Raw genomic sequence first — 25,661 nt, 5'->3', positions numbered from 1 at the left:
TTTAATTAAACAACGTTAGTTAAAAAATCAATACTTTATTAGAAAGTTGAGCTACACTGAGAAAAATAACAATTAGATAAATCCTTAAAAATTAATTAGCGAGGTGGAGTCTAAATTACTACTTGCTACATCTTTTGAATTTGACAAAGTTTGTTCATCACTCTGATCAGCATTTTTCTAAAATGAATAACTGTTATTTTCTTTACCACATGTAACTTAGAATCTTACCTTTTCAGAAAATAGTTTTTCTTGTTTGCTATCCAATTTTGAATTAATTAACTTCATCTCTTCTTCATCATCCAATCTGTCTAAAAATGCTTGTCTGGAGTCTAAAAAAATCAAAAATAAAAATCCAAAGTGTCTTTAATTTTTGATTGAAATAGCAATCACCTGGCTGAACACATAACGCGAATACTTCGCTCTCTTTTAAGTGACCTGTTTTTGCTTTAAAATCTTCCACCTTTTGAGCTAGTTCGTCAAAAAAAGCCTTATCATCCGTTTGTACAAGACCCAGCAATTTCTGTAAAATATCACTACGTTATTTCAAATTATAAATGCATTCAAAGTTAAAAAAGAAAAAAAATTACAATAAATTTGAAGAATATTTTAGTGGCCTTTTCTCTTATCGTGCGAGCATCCGTCTGGAAACTGATCAAATTGCTCTCAGACAGGTTCCACTCCTTAGTATTACCAACATATTTTCTCAATCTTTTCACCATATCGACCACATGGGGATGTTTTATTAGCATAAGTGGATCAACATCAAGAGCAAGAATCTTATCTAAAAACACTAATGCTTGCTTAGGTTCGGCTTCATCCAGTCCGAGACAGGCCTTTATTTTTGTATCAAGTTCAACCAGTTCCTGTTCCCGCTTTAAGAAATTCAATTTTTGAGTCTTTCTCTCCAAAATTTGCAACTCGATGGATTCCTGAATCTCCTCTTCGGCAAGAGTTAGGTTCGTTTCAAACAATTTGGGATCGTCTTCTGGGTTACAAGAACCCACTTCGACGAGTTCTTTAAGAGAAATTATCGTTTTTGCTTCGTTTTCATCATATTCGGCGTGTTCGTATTCCGATTTAAAGACGGGCGGTGCATCTCTATTATACTTTATGCATATATATTGACCACTTTGTTGTTTAGCAACAACGATCTCGTTTCTCGCTCTTGAACGTACTTCTGGTGGTTTCTCTATGACAAAAAATATTTTTGTTTAAATATATAGGTACTATATTTTGTTTAAGAATCACAACCGTGTTTAAGTAGGGAAGGAACGAACGGCGCCAAATGGACATACATTATTAAAACCAATTTTTTGTAATTTGGAATAAAATTATTCTTAAAATACCTATGTAAAGAAGAAGAACCACTTTAATGTAAATTTGTCCTTCGGGATGGGGCAACTGAAGTTACTGCATTAATGAATAGAGGGAAAGGTGTTCAATAAGCAGTGCTTCAATTGGACGTTATTCGATTTCATGGCAAATTTTTCAACCAAGCATGAAAGTCGACCAATTGTAGTTTCCTTTTCTTCGACTTTAAATATATAAAACTAGATTCTGACTAATTCGAGTACTCAGAATTCGAATATCATATTCATTTTGATATAATTTCAATATTTGTTACTAAAAAATATGATCTATAAGAATAGACTTCCCCATTATCGGTCAAGAATGAATTATAATACCCAAATTAATATTAGTAAACTTTTAACAGCCTTTGTTGGAAAATTAGCAAAGAAATAGAAATACACCTCGTTAACATTACTCAAGGACACCTCCTCTATTCGATTCTGCAATAATCTCAATTGTCCTATTTCGATGGATAAACTAGCATAAGTCTGAGTTTTCTTCTTCAATTTTATATATTTCAGTCTCTGGAAATAGTGGGAGAGTGGGAAGGCAAAATCGAACTTTGTCCCAGATAAAATGTTTTTCAGGCACGGCTCTGGTTAGTATACAAGATATCCCAATCAGGAAACTTTCTCTCCTAGTATCCAAACTATCTACTAACTGTATAATACAATGCCTACATGTTTACCTTTATATTTTTCGGGATCTTTCCTCACATGTTCAGCCTGCAAGCAAGAAAAGAAAATAAATACAAAAGCGATAATGTTAACAACTACAACGACTTACATACGCAATTAGAGCTTTTAAGTGTTCATCAGATACAATTTTGTATTTTGATTTATCTTTCTTCGGACTAGTCTTTTCGCCAGTTACTTTTTCAGTTTTATCGTGATTTTTTTCACTTTTCTGATTTTCCTTGCTAAGTTCTATCTGATCATTATTTTGAGAACTCTTATCAGTCACATTTTTGGCAGCTTTACTATCATCATCAGAACCCGAATTCACGTCGTCAGGGCCTCTAATAAGTAATACAAAATTAGATAAAAAAAAAGTTAATATAAAGGTCGCATCATACTGACCTGACTTGACTTATTAATTCTTCTGATGTTAAACTGCTGTTACTTTCTAAAATACAATTAACGAACAAACATTAATAACTCCTTATTCTACAGAAATTGTCTTACCTTCCAGGTGATTATCATTACTAGATATCTGCTTTTTACTAATCTTTTTAACTGATGATTGATTATCATCAGAGGATGGTCGTTTTCGTTTTATGCTTTTTTTTAAATCAGAAGATTCATTTAATGAAGAATTAGGTACCTGAAAGAAAATGGCTAAAATATTATGCAAAGTAATTTACTGTACATTTCCTTACTGATTGATTGAGTGACTCATTAATGTCTATACTTTCATTTTGGTTTTCACTGCTACCATCTGTTCCATCTTCTTTAATAGCATTTTCAATTTCTTCTATAGCCTCATTATAATCTTTCCTTCTTAAACTTTTACTGAACTGATCCTTATGTTTCAAATAATAAAACAAATCTTCTATTTTTATGGTTCCCCTATTTCCAAATATAATATAAATAAGTAATAAAATACAAAGTGAGAATCAAATATTTTAAAAATATAAATTACATATGATTCAATTATGAGGAACAGCAATCTGGAATGAAGGTACTGATATAAAGAATTAATTACCGTACTATTGCTCACTTATTAAAATTAGAAAAAAAAACGAAGTAGTTAAAGCCAAAGCCTAATTGTTTTATTAACTTTCCAAAAATTAAAGAGGAATTAATTAATTTTTTATTGAAAACATAGCAGCTTTCTGGCTTACTATTTTGGCTTTATACTTTTCTATTTCATATAAAAATTCCTACCACCAGCTCACTAGCTAAACTTTATGATCAGTAAACTATAAACAAAAAATAACAATACAATAAATTAAATTATACTCATAAACCAAGTTCACGTTTTAATTGTAAATAACCAAAAACAAAGTTTTTAAAGAATGTAAAAAGTATACGATGTATGGTATTATCGCACGAGTTATTTCACTTTAAATCAACTCGTCGGCAAATACCTACTTTCTCTAGGACTTTTACTTTACGTTGCAATGTAAAGCTACTGACTACATTGCAACATTAATTACATACAACAGTCCAAAGTTAATATTCAAACTTGAACTTACGTTTCACCAGTGCCATAAAATTGAACCTGATACCGTTTTCCATGAACAGCAACAACCTGCAAATCAACACATAAAAACTAACCTTGCAATCAATAACGATTATTACCCTTGCTGGCCAAGCTGGATAACCCTTCACCTTGGCAAAAACTTTATCACCTACATTAAACCCTTTCCCTTTCTTCATATCGAAAATATTTTAATTTAGACTTAAAAACATCAACAATTGTCTAATTAATTTCTTGATGTCACTTTTCAGTTAGTCTATTACTGATTATAAAGTCGAAAAGTCAATCAAAATCATTCGCTGTATCTACTTAAAGAATACTCATCGCACAGTTTAAAACAGTAAATATTTACTACTTAATTAGCACTAAATTAAAACTTGGATATGCTGCACGATAAGCAAAAATGGCGGTATAGTTTTAGATCATAGATAGGTTTTGGATTCAATTGGATAACGCCAGATAACGCTTTAGTAATTGAGATCACAGAATTGTGAAACTATAAGCTATAACCATTTAACCATAGACAAATTATAACCTCAAGCGAATACTAATAAAAGTGTTTATAAGAAACATTGATTAGGTACATGATTTTAAATAAATAATAATCAAATGTCTTCTTAATTTACAACATATAATACCTACTGCAATGACTGAAAAAGTAAACAGGTTAAAATTATCGATTTGTATTCTATTTCTATTAAAAACTTTTTTATTCTAGAGAAAAAGTCAAGAATCTGGAGAAGAATGGTCAAAATATGCAAAGTATTATAATCCAATTAAAATAGGATCAATTGATGGAACAGATACAGAGCCTCATGATAAAGCTATAATTCGCGCCATTAATTCCGAATATAAACCGAATAGACATGTAAAAGGTAGACCAGAATGTACATTATTTGTTGCAAGGTTAAATCCTAAAACATCAAAAGATACAATTAAGGAACAGTTTTCAAGGTTTGGACGTTTACGTAGGTTTCGTTTAGTGAAAGATATAGTAACAGGGATGGCAAAGGGTTACGCATTTGTAGAATATGAATTGGAAAGTTCAGCAGATGAAGCATATCGCAAAGCAAATAAAATGAACATTGATGGCCAAATAATTTTTGTTGATTTTGAATGTGAAAGGCTTCTTAAGGGATGGAAGCCAAGAAGATTGGGAGGGGGATTTGGAGGTAAAAAGGAGTCCGGCCAGTTACGTTTTGGAGGAAGAGATAGGCCATTTAGGAAGCCAATAGATCTAGAGATAAAGCAGAGACAACTTTATCGTGAAAGAAAAAATTGACAATAAACGGTGAAATAAAATTATATATGTATATAAAAAAATTATTTAAAAGAGCGTATATAATCCAAGTACATAGGTGTTAATTAAATATATTTCTAAATAATTAAACAAATTTTCATTCCTAATTTGCCTGCCTCTAGTAAGTTTTTTGTTTTCTATTAATCAAAAAAATTACAAACGACGAACACTTAACTTGAAGTTCCAAAGAAAAATTATAGAGGGACAGTTTGCAAGACGTTTTGGCGGTAAATGTGATGGTTAATTTGGTAAATGCAGAAAGGATTTTATGAGATTTTATAAAATCTTAAATTTTAAAGTAATGTGACTGTGTTCGTGATAATTGACGTATAAATGCAAGTATACATTTAATTGTGTATTATAAAAGTAGTAAAACCAGACAAAAGTAAAGCAAGAATCAAAGAATTCGAGCTGAAAAGGTTATTATTCATAGGTTACTGTTACAAGAAGGTTACAGTAACCAAGTGGTAATTTGTCTATGGTGGTAATTCCCATTTAATTTCTTTGTTTATGTTTATGAATGACTCCAATTTATTTATTAATGTAACGTTTATTAAAAAGGTAACAAGGTAAAAATTATGTACTAGGTATGAAATACAATAAATACTTCCACAAAAAAAGCAGAGCAATGATTGGGAGCGATCAGTAATGATATAAGGCAAGAAATGACGCCCAGAGGATTTAAGAGGAATTCCATAAAATCCGATGGTTATAAACAAACTACATTAGTATCATACTTCAGTAATCGGAAGTTATTAAATCAAGAAATTACAAGTGAAGCTGAAAAAAATACGAGTTTGTTTACAGTTGCTTCTAAAGTTATGAGTGATTTAAGTATAACTTCTGATCAATCTAGCACTGTCATTACTTCAGAAAGAAATTTAGTCAGAAAAATCTACAGGTTAAATCATGTAGACAGTGTATATTCTCAATCCCAAGCAGTTATAAATGAAAATGAAAGTACTAAAAGCATACAGCAGTATGTACCTAAGTTGTATACTCCAATAATTCCATATAAAACCTACCAAAAAGAATATGAAAAGTCAAAGCAAACTATAATAGTGGAATCACAAGCAATAACTCCTTCAAAACAAAAAAATGTTAATACCACTAGTCAGATTTGTAAGACACCTACAAAAATTAAATGTGATTCTATTACACCAAAGAAATTAAAACTATCTCCCAAAAAGGAAAGATTTTCCCCAGAACAAAAATCATTAATGGAAAATTCAGGAATGACTCATGTACTGAAAAAAATAGTTGATAATACATTAGCACAATCTCGATTTCGTGCTTTACTAGCTGCACATGAAGAAAAACAAATTAAAATATTTTTAAATAAGAACAGTTTTTACCAGTACTTCCTTTGTAAATTAGTAACCAGGAAGCATGTTTGGTATAATATTTTCAAGTTAGTTGAAGACTTGAAAATGAACATAACTGAGTCACAGATAAGGAAAATGTATGAAGAACTTAAAGAGACTGGCTACATTAAAACAGGTTTGTTTTACAATCTAATTTACACAATAAATTGAAATATGTGAATAATTATTTGTTAGCTGTTTGTAAGCTTCATGGTTAGTGTACAATATTTTGATTTACAATTAGATAATTGTTTTGGTAAAATTAATCTTATCTATTTAATGTTTTCAGATTATTCAACTGAGGACCTTTCTTTTTTATTGGAACTTTTATCAAAAAAAGAAATCATTGGTATATGTAAAACCTTCAGAGTGCTTCACAAAGACCTTAAGAAACAAGATTTAATTAACAAATTACTAAGTACTGTCAATTGCCATCAACCTTATTTCACTCCCATTAAATCAGCTAGTCAGGTACTTAGAGAAAATGTTAATAAAACCATGGGACTCTGTGTAAAGTTGCATGAGAACTTTTATAATTTATTATACAAGTTTTATGTTCTATACTTTCTTACTGACTATTCATCATGTTTAAATATAACTGATTGGAATTATCTTATGTTCCAAATAGAACAAAATGAAATAATTTACCCTAAATTTAATGTTGACGAGAATGTTATTATTTTTACCACTAAAGAAGAATTTGAAGAGTAAGATAATCATAGTAAAAGTTTTCATGAAAATAATTATGTAATTATTTTAGATACATAAAGAGTTATGCACATTATCAGTCTGCCCTTATGGCAGATAGTAAGAAGCAAAGAGCTTTACTCTTGGATCTTTGTAAAACTGCCGCACAGGAACTCGATAAACTTCTAATAAAAAAGTATGTACTTTAGTAATATTTCTTTTTTCTATTTATTTATTTTTTTTAGTTGTGAACATACCAGGGATTCAAATGTCAGAAAGTTTTCTGCTGGGTATGTGTATGCTCACACAATATCATCAAATATAGACAATCTTTTATGTAAATATCCGAAAGATATGTATGAGCTTATAACATGTTTATTGCGGCAGAATTTGTACAAACAGTCAAAACGGGGTTATTGGTATGAAAAACTGGCATGGATAGAGTGGAAGTATTTAAAAAATCATGAACAGGTAAATTATTTGCTGCATTCTGAAGTGACACTTCTTTAGCAAGCAATGTTTGGTGTTAAATTGTCATATTGCCCTGTATTTAGGTGCAAATTTGTTGTGTGCAGGCATTCTTTATACATTATACCTGTAATAACTTAGATTTACCATTTTTTCTTTATCCCTGTTCTTATTGTTTTTAACAACAACAATAATAAAGAAGTTTCACTTCTGGAGTGCATACTGTCTATGCATATTCTTTTTTATGACTATATGTTTTGTTTATAAGGCTGTTCATACCCTGACAAAGGCTCTAATGGACAAAACAATTAATGAAGTTGCAAAACACAATTTGTCTCAGCTGGGTAGAAAATTCAAGGAAATGAAAAATGTAAATTTACTGAATTCTACTCGTGATGAGATTTGTTTAAATGTTATTGATCCTCCTGATCATGTTCCATTTAAAGAAGTTGTGATTAATGCTGTCACTGATAGGGAGTAAGTTAAACGCTGATTAATTGTTTTTTTTTACATTTACACAGTTACATAAAATTACTAATTGACTAAATTTTAGTTCTTTAATATAAAGGAAATAATTAACTATAAAACACTAAAGTTCTCATGGTCGCTGTTGTTTGGATTGGTCCTCCTCCATCGGTGAGTCCACGTTTATCAGTCGTTTCGCCAACTCGCTACGTTTCCTGAGAATGCACAGTTGTTCGCGAAACGTCGAATAAACAATACCATCGGTGGACTCCCCGAAGGAAGATAATCAATCATAGACCACGACCGTCAAGGCCAAACATTGAGCCTATTTGGGATGTGGCTAGATTGCCTTCCAGGTGATCTGCCCACCCATTTACAATTTTGCTTATCACATCAACATAACGATTTATGTATAAATGTTTTATTAAAGTATGTAGAACGTAATCAGAAGCGTGGATTGATATTAAAGCATTCCATTTTCACTTTTCACTATGTAAGATAAATGCTTTGGTTATGCAACTATAATGTGGTATAATTTAATTTTCGACGCAAATAGCAGTTTTTCGGCATTAAAATAAAACAGTACCACATCCCACCTTTTCTTTTTTTTTATCTGATTTTTTGTAATGTCCGCAGTTTTTGGATTAGATTTACATACGTATTTACCTTATGAAAATCATTTTAGAAATACGTCTGGAAAAAAGAGAAAGTACATTGTAAAGAATGACGATGGTGAACGTACATATATGACTGTAGAAGATGTTGCATGCAGTCATTACCGAAAAAGTGGTTTTCCAAATATAACAAAATGTGAAGGAAAGTTTTTAGTATCTCTGTACTGCCTGTCATTTTGGGATATAATATATGATAATAGTGTTGATGGTGTGTTCATAAGTAAACTACAGATGTATCCTTTAGACTTTTACTCTAAACAATTTTATGAAAATCGCCACATAAAGATAGATCAGAGATTGGAAGACATTGAGAGTAATTGGACTAAGATTCAGTTTAAAGATTTTCTTAATAAAATATGTCAAAACGATCCTCTGGCTCTCAAATTAAGTGAATTTGTTGATGATCCTGTGCAGCTTTGTGAAGTTATTTGGTGCATAGGTAGACAACAATTCGCTAAAATATGCAGACGATTTATTGATGCATTTTATTTATATAATTCCGGACTTCCTGACCTCTTCATGTGGTCAGTGGAGGCACAAAAAGCCAAATTTGTTGAAGTCAAAGGAGAAGGAGATAGGTTATCAATCAAACAAATGCTGTGGTTAGATTTCTTCAGATCTATTGAAGTTGATGCTGAAGTTTGTTATGTACATTGTAAGTGGTTTATTATTTCTGTAATGAATTAAAATTGAAATTATTTCAATATTTCCATTGTTTCACACTAGGCTAAAAATTTGGCTCAATGCTTCTTTTTTATTGACCATCTACCTTCTACGACCCTACTTTTAAATTTTATGGGTCATAATTCTTCCAATATTTTCACTTTTCAGTTGTCTTGAAATGCATGAAACTTACCATTACTTATAAAACTAATAAAAAAGAACTTTTATTTAAAATGCTAATTGGGTCACCTGAACTACAACACTAATCATTTTCATTTTCTATATTTATTACTCAAAAAACGATAATAAAAACTTGTATTGTATTAGTAAATCCATTATTTGGGAACTAGACTACGAACAAGTTTTAGGATTTGACAGTCTCTATTAATTAAAATGTGAATTATGAAACATAAATGTTTATTTTATTCATATGTATGAATATGCAGTATTAAAAGTACTATAGTTTTTTATTTTTAATTTACAGCCACTGGTTCAAGAGGAGGACATAAGTATAAGAAGAAAATTTATTTACAGTCTCCTGAAAAACATAATGGGAGCTGGTAATAGAAGCATTTCCATTAGTTATACAGTATACAAAATGCAGAAGAATATTGTAATATTGAAATATATAAGAAACAATACAGTGCCTTTTTGATCAAACAAAAAGACTGAGTGCTTTTAATTTTTAAACAGATTGCTATTTCTTTTTATTGCTATTGAGCAGAATTGTTTTGATTTATATCTCGCATGTTTACAATTTGTAAAACTGCCGCACAGGAACTCGATAAACTTCTAATAAAAAAGTATGTACTTTAGTAATATTTCTTTTTTCTATTTATTTATTTTTTTTAGTTGTGAACATACCAGGGATTCAAATGTCAGAAAGTTTTCTGCTGGGTATGTGTATGCTCACACAATATCATCAAATATAGACAATCTTTTATGTAAATATCCGAAAGATATGTATGAGCTTATAACATGTTTATTGCGGCAGAATTTGTACAAACAGTCAAAACGGGGTTATTGGTATGAAAAACTGGCATGGATAGAGTGGAAGTATTTAAAAAATCATGAACAGGTAAATTATTTGCTGCATTCTGAAGTGACACTTCTTTAGCAAGCAATGTTTGGTGTTAAATTGTCATATTGCCCTGTATTTAGGTGCAAATTTGTTGTGTGCAGGCATTCTTTATACATTATACCTGTAATAACTTAGATTTACCATTTTTTCTTTATCCCTGTTCTTATTGTTTTTAACAACAACAATAATAAAGAAGTTTCACTTCTGGAGTGCATACTGTCTATGCATATTCTTTTTTATGACTATATGTTTTGTTTATAAGGCTGTTCATACCCTGACAAAGGCTCTAATGGACAAAACAATTAATGAAGTTGCAAAACACAATTTGTCTCAGCTGGGTAGAAAATTCAAGGAAATGAAAAATGTAAATTTACTGAATTCTACTCGTGATGAGATTTGTTTAAATGTTATTGATCCTCCTGATCATGTTCCATTTAAAGAAGTTGTGATTAATGCTGTCACTGATAGGGAGTAAGTTAAACGCTGATTAATTGTTTTTTTTTACATTTACACAGTTACATAAAATTACTAATTGACTAAATTTTAGTTCTTTAATATAAAGGAAATAATTAACTATAAAACACTAAAGTTCTCATGGTCGCTGTTGTTTGGATTGGTCCTCCTCCATCGGTGAGTCCACGTTTATCAGTCGTTTCGCCAACTCGCTACGTTTCNGTTTAAAATAAAAAAAACAATTAATAGTAGTAAATTAATAAAGTATTAGTAGCAACAATAAAATAATTTCGGTTATGTACATTGTCATTATGATTGTAATATGTATACATTACGCATACAATTTACTAAAAATTATTTTTTTGAATAATATCGTGTAAAGTAAATATCATTTTATTAAAATTAATTTATACGATGCCTACAAACACAATTTTACTTTAATAATTGAAAAGGTATTAAATACGTGGTTACAAACTATAATCTCAAGATGTCGCTAAAAACATTTCTTGTTCGGCCATCTGGCATCTGCATTATACATTTTAGAGCAAGCGCGTTGCGGTAAAACATCGATTTGCTCGTGTGTTCATTTGTGTTTACATTTCTCGAGCGGGTTTTATTGTAAAAAAGTACATTATTGACTGAAAAACATTGAAAAAGTGAATGAGTAAAGTGTAAAGCAGTTTTTGTGTTGTAAATATGAAGCTAAACTAATGATACAGTTTTCCAACCAATTAATTGCAATGTCAGAAACGTTTTAACATTTTTGAGGCCAAATAATTTGGTAAGTTGTATTTCATAAGTTTCGTTGAATGAAACGAATAATTTACTTTATGAGCATACTGTGAAAAGAGTGTATGTGTATATTTTACTTTCGTTCATTTCGTATAGGTTAAGTGCTCACGGCAGGCAAAGGTACTGCCAATATAATTTAAATTAATTCACGCAAATGGTTGATAAACATTATAAAATTTCTCACTTGAAATACAATAAGGGTAAATAATAATGTATGTACAATAGATATGTTTGCATGTTATAAGCATCTGTAAGTAAATGCAATTTTGTTGCATAAAATAAAACAGGAATTTTCCCTGTAATATCTTACGTTATGTTTAATTAATTAAGGCAATGAAAAATTTGGTAAGTTTTTTTACCTATTTAATTATTCTAAAATTCGTTAATAGGTACTACCTACCTAGGTAATCTACTTAACATACTGTAAAACAGATGTGACAGTTGTTGTTTGTATAAATTGATAAATAAAATCATGAATAGGTAAAATAATCCCGTCTATTAATACGAAACAAAAATAGTATCCATCATCTTATTCAACAATATGTGTAGGTATGGGAAGCCGGTACTTGAAGCAGATACAATATAGTATTAGCATATAAAACTTATTATATGTACTTTCGATCCAGAATTGTGGCGAATATGTATAAATATTAAGGACGTTTAAATACTTGTCATCACTATAGCATCGTAGTAGTCAGTCCAAAGACTGGTTAGACACGTCCACTCTTTTCTATCCTGAATCAATTATTATATTTTCTTAAAACTACCTGCATAAGGCCATTTCCTTATTTTTTAGACAATTTCTTTTAATTTAGTAATTAAATAATGACTAATATTCTGTGTTATAATATATTTGTATTTGTTTAACTGAATTACTCGCCCGAAAAATGTATTTCTTCATCGAGAAATTATTATTAAGAATTAGTACTTTTCGACATATTAAATAAAAGAATTTTCTATCCTTATTTAGAGTCTAAGTCTGAGGATGATACCCATCGAAACGCGTTTTAGATTGCCTAACGTTTTTGTGGAAGTTTTGTATTTAGTGTATTTCGTACACCTATTATATATTTTAGTTTCAGTTTCGCAGTACTCCATTTGAATTTCATGTATTTCCGGTAAATTAGGTACTTACTAATTTTATCTAAGTCCTAATGCATTTATCTGCAACTACTTTTTCATATATTTTATGCGGTGATATAAGTATACTGCTAAGATTTATTCCTCTCATATTCGATTTGCTTGAAAAATTACGTTATAATTTAGTCGTCTTACAAACTTACAAAGAGATATATACCTACCTAAAAACATTTTTGATAGTAGACGTTATCGTTTTTACCCTTTTTCTAAGAATAACAAAAGTAGTAAAAAAAACTGCTTGTTATTTAAATTTTGTGAGGCATGGGGTGAGACTAATTTATAAATGAATAGCTGTCGAGCCGGGGTAGGTATCTAATATAGCAGCCGGCACGTGTTTGCGCGCGTGACTTTGTTTCATGTATCACCAGGACATTATAGGTATATAATTTGTATTTAAAGTTTCTGCCAGTTTCAAATTTTATTGTATAGTGTTGCTACCGGCCGATAGGTGACAGCACCAACCTGATATAGTGCTATTTGCAAAATTTTTCCATCCTTCGGGGACAGTATTTTTTCGGTTAAAAGGTACCCTATGTTCTTTTTGTACCCCTAACAATGTGTGTATAACATTTTATGATAATCGGTTGAGTAGTTAAGGCGTGAAATGGTAAAAAACAAACAAACTAACTCACATTCCAATTTATAATAATAGTTNATAAATTGATAAATAAAATCATGAATAGGTAAAATAATCCCGTCTATTAATACGAAACAAAAATAGTATCCATCATCTTATTCAACAATATGTGTAGGTATGGGAAGCCGGTACTTGAAGCAGATACAATATAGTATTAGCATATAAAACTTATTATATGTACTTTCGATCCAGAATTGTGGCGAATATGTATAAATATTAAGGACGTTTAAATACTTGTCATCACTATAGCATCGTAGTAGTCAGTCCAAAGACTGGTTAGACACGTCCACTCTTTTCTATCCTGAATCAATTATTATATTTTCTTAAAACTACCTGCATAAGGCCATTTCCTTATTTTTTAGACAATTTCTTTTAATTTAGTAATTAAATAATGACTAATATTCTGTGTTATAATATATTTGTATTTGTTTAACTGAATTACTCGCCCGAAAAATGTATTTCTTCATCGAGAAATTATTATTAAGAATTAGTACTTTTCGACATATTAAATAAAAGAATTTTCTATCCTTATTTAGAGTCTAAGTCTGAGGATGATACCCATCGAAACGCGTTTTAGATTGCCTAACGTTTTTGTGGAAGTTTTGTATTTAGTGTATTTCGTACACCTATTATATATTTTAGTTTCAGTTTCGCAGTACTCCATTTGAATTTCATGTATTTCCGGTAAATTAGGTACTTACTAATTTTATCTAAGTCCTAATGCATTTATCTGCAACTACTTTTTCATATATTTTATGCGGTGATATAAGTATACTGCTAAGATTTATTCCTCTCATATTCGATTTGCTTGAAAAATTACGTTATAATTTAGTCGTCTTACAAACTTACAAAGAGATATATACCTACCTAAAAACATTTTTGATAGTAGACGTTATCGTTTTTACCCTTTTTCTAAGAATAACAAAAGTAGTAAAAAAAACTGCTTGTTATTTAAATTTTGTGAGGCATGGGGTGAGACTAATTTATAAATGAATAGCTGTCGAGCCGGGGTAGGTATCTAATATAGCAGCCGGCACGTGTTTGCGCGCGTGACTTTGTTTCATGTATCACCAGGACACACGCATCTTATTTGTTCACGTTTATTGTATATTATTCAATGTGTCAGTATATATATTATGGATGTAGGTTCAGTTTGTATGTTGTTGGGCTATTTTTGGTTGAAGTATAACTGTGTAAGTGTATGTATTCATACGTAATTGGATTGGTTTTTGAATTTTGCAATAAACTGAAACGTTATCTAGTCTACAGTACAGTAAAACTAATAGAAACTGTTTTTTTTTGTTTTTCATTTGGTAAAGTTTAGTCAAAAATAGATACATGGACAATTAAATGCTGATTAAGTGCTTTAATGAGTTTAAAAATTACAGCTCTGGATTAAGTTAATAGAGCATAAGAGAAAAAAAATATTTAACAAATGAATATATCTGTTTTGGTCAGATAGTAATTAAATGCTTTCGAAACAGATCAGTTATGAATTACATATGTAGGTAAATGCTTTGTATAGTGAATAGGGCAATACCTTGGCATGAAAGAGAGCTAAATGCAAGTTTCGACAAGGAACTACTATATCAGTCACGTACTGTGTAAATATTCAGTAAAGGCTAAGTACCCTAATGAGGACCTAAATGCATTAATTAAATTACTGTTCTGTTAGTTTAAGATTACGTTAGTAGATTATGAGCAAAAATATTAATTAACAATGAATATAGGTTATTTTGGTTACACTATAATTGAATGCTCACTGAGTACCTACTTTCGAAACGGACCATTTAGGAATTAAATGCTCATTTGCAAAGAGTGTGTATTTATCACAGTGAATTATGTCTTTGGCCGACATCATCATCATAAGGTCGTCAGTCCTAAGATGTCCAACCAGTCTTAGGACTGACGACCCTATGATGATGATGATGATTTAGAAGATTCGAGTTAGGGACTGCACATTTTAAAGTATTAATAGGAAAAAACTCGATGAGGTGGCCTTTTATAAACATTAATTATCAAAAATGTTTATATACAAGTTGGATACTTACAATTAGTTCGCGTTTGATGCGACTACGTTGCGAATTCTCTGCATTCCGTAACGTAATGTAATTAATTTTATTGTATGCACACGTATTCACTCCTGTTATTATTGGTGTTAATTAATGTTTACTTAGAATCAGTTGTGACCATTTATTTAATTTAATTACGGCTAATGTCATTCAAAGTGATATGGAGGTATATACGTATACGTAGCCATGTAATAGGTAGGTATCCAACCATAATTAAAACAAGTGTGACATATATCTATCTACCACTTAATAAAAGTGGATTGTATGTATAATTTAACTCAAGTGAGATGATATTGTGCCAACTATTCTGCTCACAGTTAGGAATTTCTTCAGATAAAACGTGCAGTGGTTTTGTACGTACTAATCACCAAAATTTTTAGCAGGTGAACTTGTCTATCGTTGTATTTCGTTACCATCAAAAAATGCCGTGTATAAGGTGTTTAATTGGTGCTTCAAGGTGCAACCGACTCTTTTACATTATATTTCTACTTACAAATAGCGTATTCATTTATCTTTCCTGGAGCAGTGTTCCGTACTCGTTATATTTACGGTAACATAAAACGTCGCGAAAAAGAATCGCCCTCCGGGAAAACTGTAGAACTAAATAATTAAATTCTAGTTGCGCCCTGTCATTCGTATTTTTCTTTCAAACGTATTTAAACAAGTGGAACGGTACCTTTATGACAACGCCAAAAGAAACGAGAAATAATTAAGTTCTGCTGCAGGTTAAAAATTCAAACTTAATTACAACCTTAGGAGTAAGTCTGTAAAACAGCGCGCGTATTTGTCTGACGCCTCATTCTTTTTTAAGAAGGCTTCTTCTAATACGATTGCTTTTAACCAAACTGCCGAATTCTTTCCTTTTTTTTTTTTAAACATATGCGATCTAGCTCAAATAAAAGACAATTTGATTTTCTACTATATTTTGTGGTAGCTAATAGCAGAACTTAACATTAATAATAATATACATGGTGCCCAGTTCATAAAAGCTACATAGTTGCTGAAGACAATTTTTCAACTAATGATACTGTCTTCTTGTATTTATTACATCTTATTTTTAATTTTTTATTGGAAATCGATAGGGAGCGAATAAGTAGAGATGCATCGGATAGTGATTTTGCCGGGTACCGCATAACCGGGTACCCGGCAAAGGCACTGCGGTTAATGATTCATGTCTTCGTTCTGACGGGCGCTCCATTAAATACCACCCCCAACAATGTCTCAAACCACATCGAGTCCCGTTTAAAAAATCCTTTAAACTGTAAACTGATGAAATTTTAATTCATTTTTGGTGGATTTTCAACGAGTTAAAACCTTTGTAACGAGCCGATAATCTGCAAGGCGACAAAATCATACTTAACATACAAAATTTGATATATTGACAAGCGACAAACGTTGTAACAGTTAGGTCATACTGACGTATTCTTGTTCGCGAGAAATAGTAAAGACAAGAGCTACATCGAAATAACAAATAATTTAGTACAATAATCAATAAATAATATGAATTAGGGCAAACGATCTATTCCAGTACAATTTTAATTCCAATTTTATTAGGTAGACTTTTTGTTATACTTCATCATCAAAATGTCGTCAGTCCTAAGACTGGTTGGACACGCACCTTCACTTTTTCCTATCTTGAGCTAATCTTCGCATTTCCCTATAACTAGAAAAACCCATATCATTAACTATTTGAGAACAGAAATCTAATCTAGGTCTCCCTCTTCCCCTCTAAACTCCCGTTTCTGCCTTTAATAAGTTTCTGACTAGACCTTCATCCCTAAGAAGGTGTCCTACTAAAAAATCTTGCCTATTTCTTATTCACTTTCATAGAGTTCTCTGTTCTCCTACTCTTTCTAATACCTCCTTATTTCGAACACTTCGAACCTTTTCTTCTTTTTATCGAAGGCGACTCGATCCTGCGTTATCCTCTGCTTTATATCCCTACTACTCCTTCCATCTTGACTTATCTGACTTCCTAGATACCTAAAATCAGTCACTTTTAATTTTTCGTCTCCTAATTTTATATTCGCTCTTTTCCTTCTTTTCTTCCCTTGCATACCAGTATTTTTCTTTTACTTTTATTTATCTTAATACAATATTGCTTTGTCAATGCTGCTTTCATTTTATTTAAAACTATCTCTAACTGTTATATTTGTTAAATTTTTATTGCTAGAGTTCGTTTTTTCTCTTTCCTCTGGTAGTATTATCCGTCACTGTAGGGTACCTGGCTTTATTATCCTGTACCCGGCCGGACCCTAAAATAGTGCCGTGTTATTTGATGCGAACCGAGTAGAGAAAAATCTGTTTTTTTTTGATCGCCCTGATCTTGCTTTTTCATGTGAATAATCATTCCCAATTTGTGTTAGTTTTGTAGCAACTAATAAGTTCGAAATGAGAAAGTATCAAAGAAATTACGAAATGACGATGTACAAAAAAGTTACGAAATGGGAAAGCATGTACTACGAGCATTGTTCCGAACCATTTTGTTTCGCTTAACTTAAAACCAAAACAAACAATAGGGAGTTTTATGATTTTAGCTGATCGTGTATAAGTGTTCGGTAAAATTAAATTTATCGTGAAAATGCGAACGAATGGCCGTTCGAAATTATTTGGTGCCCTTTGTGAATATTTCCATGGACTTCATGACATGAATTAATTAAAGGTGGGCAAAGTAATCCTAGTAGTTTATGAAAGCGTTTACGGAGTTATTCATTTCCTGAAATGTTCGTCCTCGTCCGTTAAGTTAATTGGAGGTAATAGAGTGTAAATACTGCAAATTGGTTGTTTGTTCAGCGAAATACTCCTATATTTCGTGCATAAGGTATAGAAACGGGATTTTTACTTTTTGCTAGAATATTCATACACAAAATTTTTTCTAATTGTCGTATGTGTAACATTTATCTCGATTTATAGAGACTAAGATTATATAAGAAGTATTTACTTTTCCTTTTTTTTTCATATCAAACATTTAAAAGCAATTGTTTTTTGAAGTTAAACTTCTTTACGCACGGTAGGGTAAGTTCGTTTCATGCGAGTTGCTATGTAACGAAATCACGCAACGCATTTCCCCCGCTGTCTCCCCCTATGTATGCTTAGATTATTAAAACTAGGCAATGGATTTTAATGCGTTTTTTTTTAAATAGATAGAGTGATTCAAGAGGAAGCTTTATATGTATAATACATGCATAGTATAGTAGAGAAACTAACAATTTTAGAGGTTTGTAATGTGATGTCGTAAATAAACACATTTTTTTTGCACTTACATTGCAAACGCTGGCTGAACCCTACGAGATAGATCAAAATAATATACTACAGTATTGTACACCTTAAAAAGGTCTACAAAGAAGTCCGCAATGGTATTCGTCTATCTCTTAGGAATAACCCACAATAACCATTTTTTATCCTTTACTTTTTACGAGAAATAATGGCTTTTTAATCCTTATCCAAGTAAATACTTTTAAATACATTGTGCATTTAGTATAGATCAATATAGCCCTTTACAGCATGTAATTTAAATGAATATTTTCGAAGATATTACAGACTTAAAATGCAGTGACAGGGCGGCTGCGGCGGTAACGGTCGGTTTGTATTGTCTAATGACAAAAAAGCTGTGATTGTTGTATATAAAGACATTCTATAGTGTAGGGATATAACAGTAACGCTAACAGGGACGTGTAAATATAACGATTTATTAAAAGGAACAAGTTATAAGATGAATAAGATTAAGTTAATACAACATGGAAGTTTTACATGAATGAGCCAAGCCCTCACGACGTCTAACCTTTTCGAGGGTTGTTCTTAGACTTCCGATTCCGTCCTTTTTTAAAATTGTACAGTAATCGGTACTTCTTGACCGTCCCAGAGGTCTTTTTCTTTAATAAACTTTACGACAGGGTTGGGTTCGAGGACCTGGCTGCTACATGTACATTTTCTGAAAAATTAGTAAATAATTCTTACGACTATAACAACTTAAAATTTAAACATTAAACCAATTTCTTAACCCCTGTCCCGGTATGTTTGTGTGTTTGAAGAAGTTTCACTTCAGTAGCGTGTTGTATAATTACACGTTGTATTTTTTTTGTATTTGTTAACTTAAATAATTATGACAGACGAGGTATATCATCCACATATCTAAAAATAGTGGAAAATGGCGTCTTATCTTGTTCTTATGCTATTCTTGTATTCGTGATCTTGATATTGTCTTGATTTCTTGATGCAAATTGTGTTTCAAGAACAGATGGTGAAGGAAGATACATACATAACTTTAGAAAATCCTCGGAATGCAAATGATGAATTTAATGCTCAAAATTAAAAAAAATGGTATTTAATTGAAAAAAGTTGAGTCATGAGTTTTATCGAGAGAAAGTATTATCTTTTCATACTTACATAATATAAATTAATCTGTAAATTTTACGTGAATATTATACATAATAAAAATAGTTTCAAAAAATAATTGGATTAATAAATGATCAGTGATAGAATACATTAAGAGTATTCTTGGAAAATTTGTGATTTTTTTCGTTAAATATTGTACATACCTTCATTTCCATTTGAAATAAAAATTTTCTACTCAAAAATAATAAAACCAATAAAGTTGGAGGCGGTGGCTTTGAGGAATTTCTCACTAAAAGATTTATATTCTTAATTTTGGTGGAAGTTTATAGTTAATCAAAGAGAACTACCGAAATCTCGTCACTGTCATTCTTGTTGAAACATCCGCAAACTAGTAGAGAGCATTTTGTCAATCGAATTACATAGAATTGGACAATTGAGTAGGGTACAAACTGCTGTTTAATAATAAAACTACCCCTGTCTATTAATTAGAATTTCTCTGAAGTTCCTATGACATTGTTAGTTACTTAATAGTGGATTACTATGTAATATTAATTTGAAATCAGTTTTTCGATTTTTATTTATCCACTACAAACTACCTCAAATTAATGAGGGAAAAGTTGTTGCTGTTGTCACACCCCCGCCGGGAATCGAACCCGGGACCTTTGGCTTTACGTTTAGTGGTCAGAACAGTGGTGCGTAAAGCCAAAGTTCTCGGGTTCGATTCCCGGCGGGGATGTGACAACAGCAACAATTTTTTCCTCATTNAGTACATTGGTGCGTAAAGCCAAAGGTCCCGGGTTCGATTCCCGGTGGGGGTGTGACATCAGCAACAATTTTTTCCTCATTAAGTTGAGGTAGTTTGTAGTGGGTAAATAAAAAATCGAAAAAATGATTTCAAATTAATATTCTCTGAAGTTATCAATTAAAACTCGAAATGTTTCATTTCGTGGTTTTTACTGAAACCCTCAACTGCAGAGGGAAGATGCAGTTCAATAAATTTGTTAATGCTGAAGGGTAGTTAGAAATTATAGGTTCGTAATGTATACATATAAGATAATTTAACAAATTGAGCTATTAGTATTACTGCTGTGAAATTGCAAACCCTCTGTAATTTACATGTTATGCAAACGTTCATTACGATCAAAGCAATCACTAACGTAAGTGAACGGTTGTATTCAATGAAACTGTCTTTGTTGTTGTTATAACAATGGAACGTTTAATAAAGTAGATATGAACGGACAAAGCAATGACATTCACTTTTTTTGAAACAGACTGTTATGCATTTACCAAGATCGAGTTTCGAAACAAAAGTTTTATTAACTATACTTATATCTCAAGGAAATTAGAGTTGCTTGTCTGCTAGTATAAGACTCCTTTATTTCAGTTACCGAACAAAAGTATGACGGATGAAGACATCTAAGTAAATTAACTTCGAGGTTTAATACCTACTTATTAGCAGAATGTATTTTTGTTTAATTGGATTTTAATTTTTGAAGCGTTATTGCGGTGGCCTTGTTTCAAATAACGGATTCAGACGAATGTTTTAATTGATTTTGCAATAAATTGGATTCAATATTGTATTTGTCATCTGTTCTGGATGCATTTACTGACATTATTATTCGTAAATACTAGTTTAGTTTGCATTTTGCATGCAGTGATTTATTTCACTTCTCTTCGCGAAAGTTTCCATTGTATACTTAAGTCGCTTTTCTCCTTCCTTTCCGAAAGGTTGTTTTGTTGAAAATAAACTTTCTTTACACTTCTACTGGGTCATTAAAAAGCATGCAATTTGTAAGAACTCGAATCTACTTGAAACTTTCATAGGTCTGTGAATTATTGCATTCGCAATTAACATTGACATTTCTAATTGGACATAACTGTAATTTTTCCTTTTAATCAATTTTGGCAGATCTAAAATTATCCAAAGATGTCCTGTTCTTTCTTCAGATTTTCCCAGCGAAATTTATAAAATTACCAATTACGTATTGGGTATTACAAAGGAAGAGATACTTTAGTTGTAGAAATGAGCAAAATGGTTTTTTAAAAGTATATAAAAGCATGTTTTGATTTGTTATTTCAAATGAAAAATACAGAATATATTTCCTTTTTGTATTTTAAATGTTAAACGCAAAATACTTATTTTCTTGTAGTTGGTACCTATTTAATTTTCTACATTTACATAAGTATAAATTATTTTTTAAGAAAACCTTACAGGCATTTACTCATTTTGAAGTGAAACTTCTTTACGCACGGTAGAGTAAGTTCGTTTCATGCGAGTTGCTATGTAACGAAATCATGCAACGGATGTCCCCCCTCTACTCGGCCACGTAGTTGAGTTCGTGGTGGGGATAGCTCGATCCGTGAGCGCGTTTTAATGCAACGTTCGTTACAGGAAACACCGGCATATATAGTGTAAAATTTAAATTCATAGTGTACAAATAATACCATTAAACCAATTCCTTAACCCTTATCCCGGTATGTTTGTGTGTTTGAAGAAGTTTCACTTCAGTAGCGTGTTGTATAATTACACGTTGTATCTTTTTTTAATATTGGAGTTTTTCTAGTATAACAGTGGTGTTTACTTTATTGCGAAGATTGAGTATGATCCATATTTTTCTGTTTGAAGTGATTGAGATATAATTTTTATGTTATAGTTTCTATAGTTCAGCAACAAATAATTCTTCTATATGCTTCTTTATTTGCCTTTTTCACCCGTTTTATTTGAAAAAAAGACACTGCTGCAAAAATATTTTGTTTAGTGTGAAAACTCAAAGCCAAATACGGTCAACATCAATCATTTTATATCAAAATATTTACAACCCCATTTTGTTTTTTTACACACTGTAATAAGAGAAAGAAATGGAATCCATAGTTTCCTTAGCTTTGGTTTCCTCTAATAACAGAAGTTTTTCGAATCATTTTTAAAGAATTTTGGATTATAGGCATTTATTTCCTTGCTAAAGGTAGGATAAGTGGTGATTTGGCAGGTGCTAATGTTAATTAGAAACTTCAAAATTCGACCATGGTATTGAACCCGGAAAACAATATCGATCCAATATTTTAAATTATCCATTTCCAAGGGGTTTAGATTTTTTTAAGCTCTGTTCAGTTAATGAATTACAAGGTATTTATGGAATGTCTCTTTGTCCCCATTTTAAGCTTCTAATACCTCCAATGGTCAATGTGACCAACTTTCATTCATCATTTTATATAATGTTGGATCGGTGATACTAGCAAAAATTTTAACGGCAAAAATGTATTTTGCATTTTACAAATAGAAAATACGTTTGGAAAAGTATTTCGAATAAAATACAAAATGCTTTTTTGCTACAATGCAATAGTCTTACAGTGAGTGTATCGTAGTAGGTACCTGACGCCATCAGTGCTGACTAAACGTATTACGGTAAATCAGGTCAACTTGTGTACGGTGTACGGCTAACACAATTATGGTGGTTTTGTACAAACAACATTACCAAGTTGAAGGAAGAAAGGTAAAAGACAAAATAGCAAATGAAAATGTCCACTCATATAGAAATAATTAAATAACAATTTACTAGCAAGGGTAATTAGTGCAGAAATTGTTTTTGAAGCAGATTAATTTTAAAATACGAACAACAAAAAGTTGTCAACTTCTGATTAGTTAATAATCAGTATTTTTCGATTTGAAAGATGTAATATTAAAGTGTAGGGTGGAGGTGGATAAATAAAAATTCGTCAGCAATTTGCTACTTGACATTCGTTGTAGTTTTGGAGCTGCGAGACCAAAAACATGTTTTCAAATTAAAACATATTAGTTTTTAGAGGAGATATATTGGAATCGTCACGTTAAAGTGTAGTGTTTTTGCCTAATTGTTGGCCACGTCTAATGATTCTTGCTTAATAAGCTAGAGATTGTCAGGGTTGTCGGTTCTAGGGCAATTTAGACAGGCCAACAAATAATCCATATCCTGTATGTCATTGCAGTCGCACTCGATGTCAGCTGTAGCTCTGAGGCTCCATATTATTTAATTGGTCTTTACTAGCTCCACGACAGTTCTAATTCGGTTCTGTGTTCTTCATGTTTGCCAATTGGAGTCGACACCGCTGGGCATCTCCTGGACGAGTGGGTAGTTAGAAGGTGAACTTCTAGAAATCTTCTACGGGATTTAGGCCTGTTTGGCTGACTTTTGGTTCCGAATTTCTTTGTCCGCATCTTTCTGTGAATTCATGTGCTCTTCTGTGGGAATTCGAGCTAGTAACGGCAGCTGCTCTATAGAGCTTTTTTATTGGTGGAGGTTTCATTTAAAATGACATCTACCTTTTTGACGTGACTGATGTAGACCAGACAGGGAGTCTCAGCAGTGGTTTATAATACGTCCGGTCTTGCTCCTATTTATTGTTTCCGAGTTTCCTAATAATGTTATTTCTATCTGAAACTTTTTAACGAGTTTTTTTAAAGTGGTATCTGTATGTTAGTGTTCTATTTAGTGTGACATTTAAGTATGTCGTTTTTTTGTATGTTCAAGTGTCAGACCATTCCAGCGTACGTGCAACTTTCTGTTTGCATGGCGGTTATGAAGGTACAACTGTATTAGATGGATATAATGCGCAGCTGCGCGGAGAGCTGGGAGTCCGCTACAGTCCCGGCGGCATGTGCTGTGCTCAGCTGTTGTTTTCTTACCTCTACTCTCCACGTGACTGGGCATCATTGCCTTTATTTGCGGTCTGTGTAAAAACCAAATCATAATTTAATGTAAACCTGTGAAAACGAAATGTATGCTGTGACACATAGCAGAAGTGAAAATTCAACGGACAAGTGGAAAAACGAATCGCAACAAAATGTTTACTTACGGGCAAATTGTTATTGTATTCGTTTTACCACTTGACCGTTGAAGTTTCACTTCTGCTATATGTCCCAGCACACATTTCGTTTTTTTGTCAGCTGTTCTTCCCTTCTAGCATGACAAAGAATTGTCTTTTTTGTGGCAAGGATTCATCATCTCATTTATATTTTCGTATTAACTAGGTAATACATTTTGTACATGGAGCATATAGGTACACTTCCTATTAACAACTATTAAAGATAAGTTGTCTTAATAATCACTGTTGAAAAGACTCCGTGATTTGCGTTTTCATTTTAATGAGAGGTCTTATAACTTAGCATTTCTCATGGCCGACACCGTTAAATATTTCCCCGATGAAATGTTGGCAATGTCATATAGAAAAGTTTATTATGACCGTCCATGAAGTTTTCCTAGAAATTTAATGGGAATTGGGGAAGGTCGGTACGGTTCTGGTGAAGGACCCTTTTTCACATCATCATTCTGTCCACCCTGGATAATCATAAATTTAATGCCCTTAATGAAATATTCAAATCGGCGTTGAAAATTACAACTTTAATCCGACAGCGTCACGACTTTTCACGTCCGGTTATTTATTATATATATATTGTGAATAATGTACGAAATTCTCGTTGGTCTTCCACTTTGTGAATGACGTGTTAAATGCTGCTTGTTCGGTTGTTGGCTGACCCGTTTTGAATTTTGAGCGAATAATGATCAAATAACGTACAAAAATTTCGATGTCTAAATTTTTGTAATATAACGAATGGGAGACGGATTGTGTAGAATTTCATGTTAATCACATTTGAAGATGTTTTGATTTCAGGTTTTGTGGACTTAGTTTGCAACTGTTGAACTAGATAATTTACAATTTAGGCCAATCAGAATTTTTAATATACAGTGGATTTCGGGTATAACGATGACGAAGGGACTACTGTAATATAGTTTTTATTTATATATATTTTACACGTCATTTTATGGAGATTCGTTAACCGAACAGATTAAATTAATTTTTATTAACAGAAAAAAAGCTACCAGAAATTTCAAACTTTTATAATAAGTAACTTGAACTCTGGAGAATCACTTTAGCGTAAGGTTATTCAAATTCACTAAATGGTTATCGAGGAAAAAATGAAAAATTAGCTGAAAATCTCGTTT

At 31.6% G+C, this 25,661-nt stretch overlaps 3 protein-coding genes and 1 long non-coding RNA gene across 7 annotated transcripts in view; 3 read left to right on the top strand and 1 right to left on the bottom strand.

Annotated features, from left to right (window-relative positions):
• Nucleotides 1–19: 19 nt before the first annotated feature.
• On the bottom strand, nucleotides 20–3,982 carry LOC108736946 (hepatoma-derived growth factor-related protein 2). Its single transcript, XM_018469562.1, has 11 exons — nucleotides 3,654–3,982; nucleotides 3,548–3,603; nucleotides 2,729–2,918; nucleotides 2,535–2,673; nucleotides 2,430–2,475; nucleotides 2,137–2,368; nucleotides 2,039–2,075; nucleotides 588–1,189; nucleotides 391–520; nucleotides 229–329; nucleotides 20–177 (listed from the first exon to the last, which is right to left on the bottom strand). Exons 1-11 carry the CDS (start codon nucleotides 3,729–3,731, stop codon nucleotides 85–87), a joined length of 1,704 nt encoding a protein of 567 aa, XP_018325064.1. The 5' UTR covers nucleotides 3,732–3,982; the 3' UTR covers nucleotides 20–84.
• Nucleotides 3,983–4,086: 104 nt separating this feature from the next.
• Nucleotides 4,087–9,926, top strand: LOC108736945 (U11/U12 small nuclear ribonucleoprotein 35 kDa protein). Of its 4 annotated transcripts, none has more exons than XM_018469560.2 (8): nucleotides 5,065–5,271; nucleotides 5,440–6,352; nucleotides 6,506–6,923; nucleotides 6,977–7,099; nucleotides 7,149–7,374; nucleotides 7,640–7,848; nucleotides 8,522–9,165; nucleotides 9,658–9,926. In XM_018469560.2, the coding sequence occupies exons 2-8, from the start codon at nucleotides 5,518–5,520 to the stop codon at nucleotides 9,735–9,737; spliced, it is 2,535 nt and encodes an 844-aa protein (XP_018325062.1). In that variant the 5' UTR covers nucleotides 5,065–5,271; nucleotides 5,440–5,517; the 3' UTR covers nucleotides 9,738–9,926. The 4 variants fall into 4 exon arrangements, with proteins under 4 accessions (XP_018325063.1, XP_018325062.1, XP_018325061.1 ...); XM_018469559.2 differs by having other exon boundaries at nucleotides 5,065–5,336; XM_018469561.2 differs by lacking the exon at nucleotides 9,658–9,926 and adding an exon at nucleotides 4,087–4,210 and having other exon boundaries at nucleotides 4,271–6,352; nucleotides 8,522–8,539.
• Nucleotides 9,927–9,929: 3 nt separating this feature from the next.
• LOC112904085 lies at nucleotides 9,930–10,756 on the top strand. The gene is made up of 3 exons (XR_003230886.1): nucleotides 9,930–9,976; nucleotides 10,026–10,251; nucleotides 10,517–10,756. It is a non-coding gene; the product is annotated as an uncharacterized LOC112904085 (long non-coding RNA).
• A 495-nt stretch (nucleotides 10,757–11,251) lies between these two features.
• LOC108736939 (semaphorin-1A) overlaps nucleotides 11,252–25,661 on the top strand; it is a 509,066-nt gene continuing 494,656 nt past the window's right edge. Inside the window, exon 1 of the mRNA XM_025973315.1 lies at nucleotides 11,252–11,488. The gene's annotated coding sequence lies outside the window, so the exon portion shown is untranslated. The remainder of the gene's footprint in view (nucleotides 11,489–25,661) is intronic.

Source organism: Agrilus planipennis, unplaced genomic scaffold (genome assembly GCF_000699045.2).
Source record: "Agrilus planipennis isolate EAB-ADULT unplaced genomic scaffold, Apla_2.0 scaffold141, whole genome shotgun sequence".
Lineage (NCBI taxonomy): Eukaryota > Metazoa > Arthropoda > Insecta > Coleoptera > Buprestidae > Agrilus > Agrilus planipennis.
The sequence above is the reverse complement of the archived record's forward strand: the minus strand, read 5'-3'. Positions and strand labels throughout refer to the sequence as shown.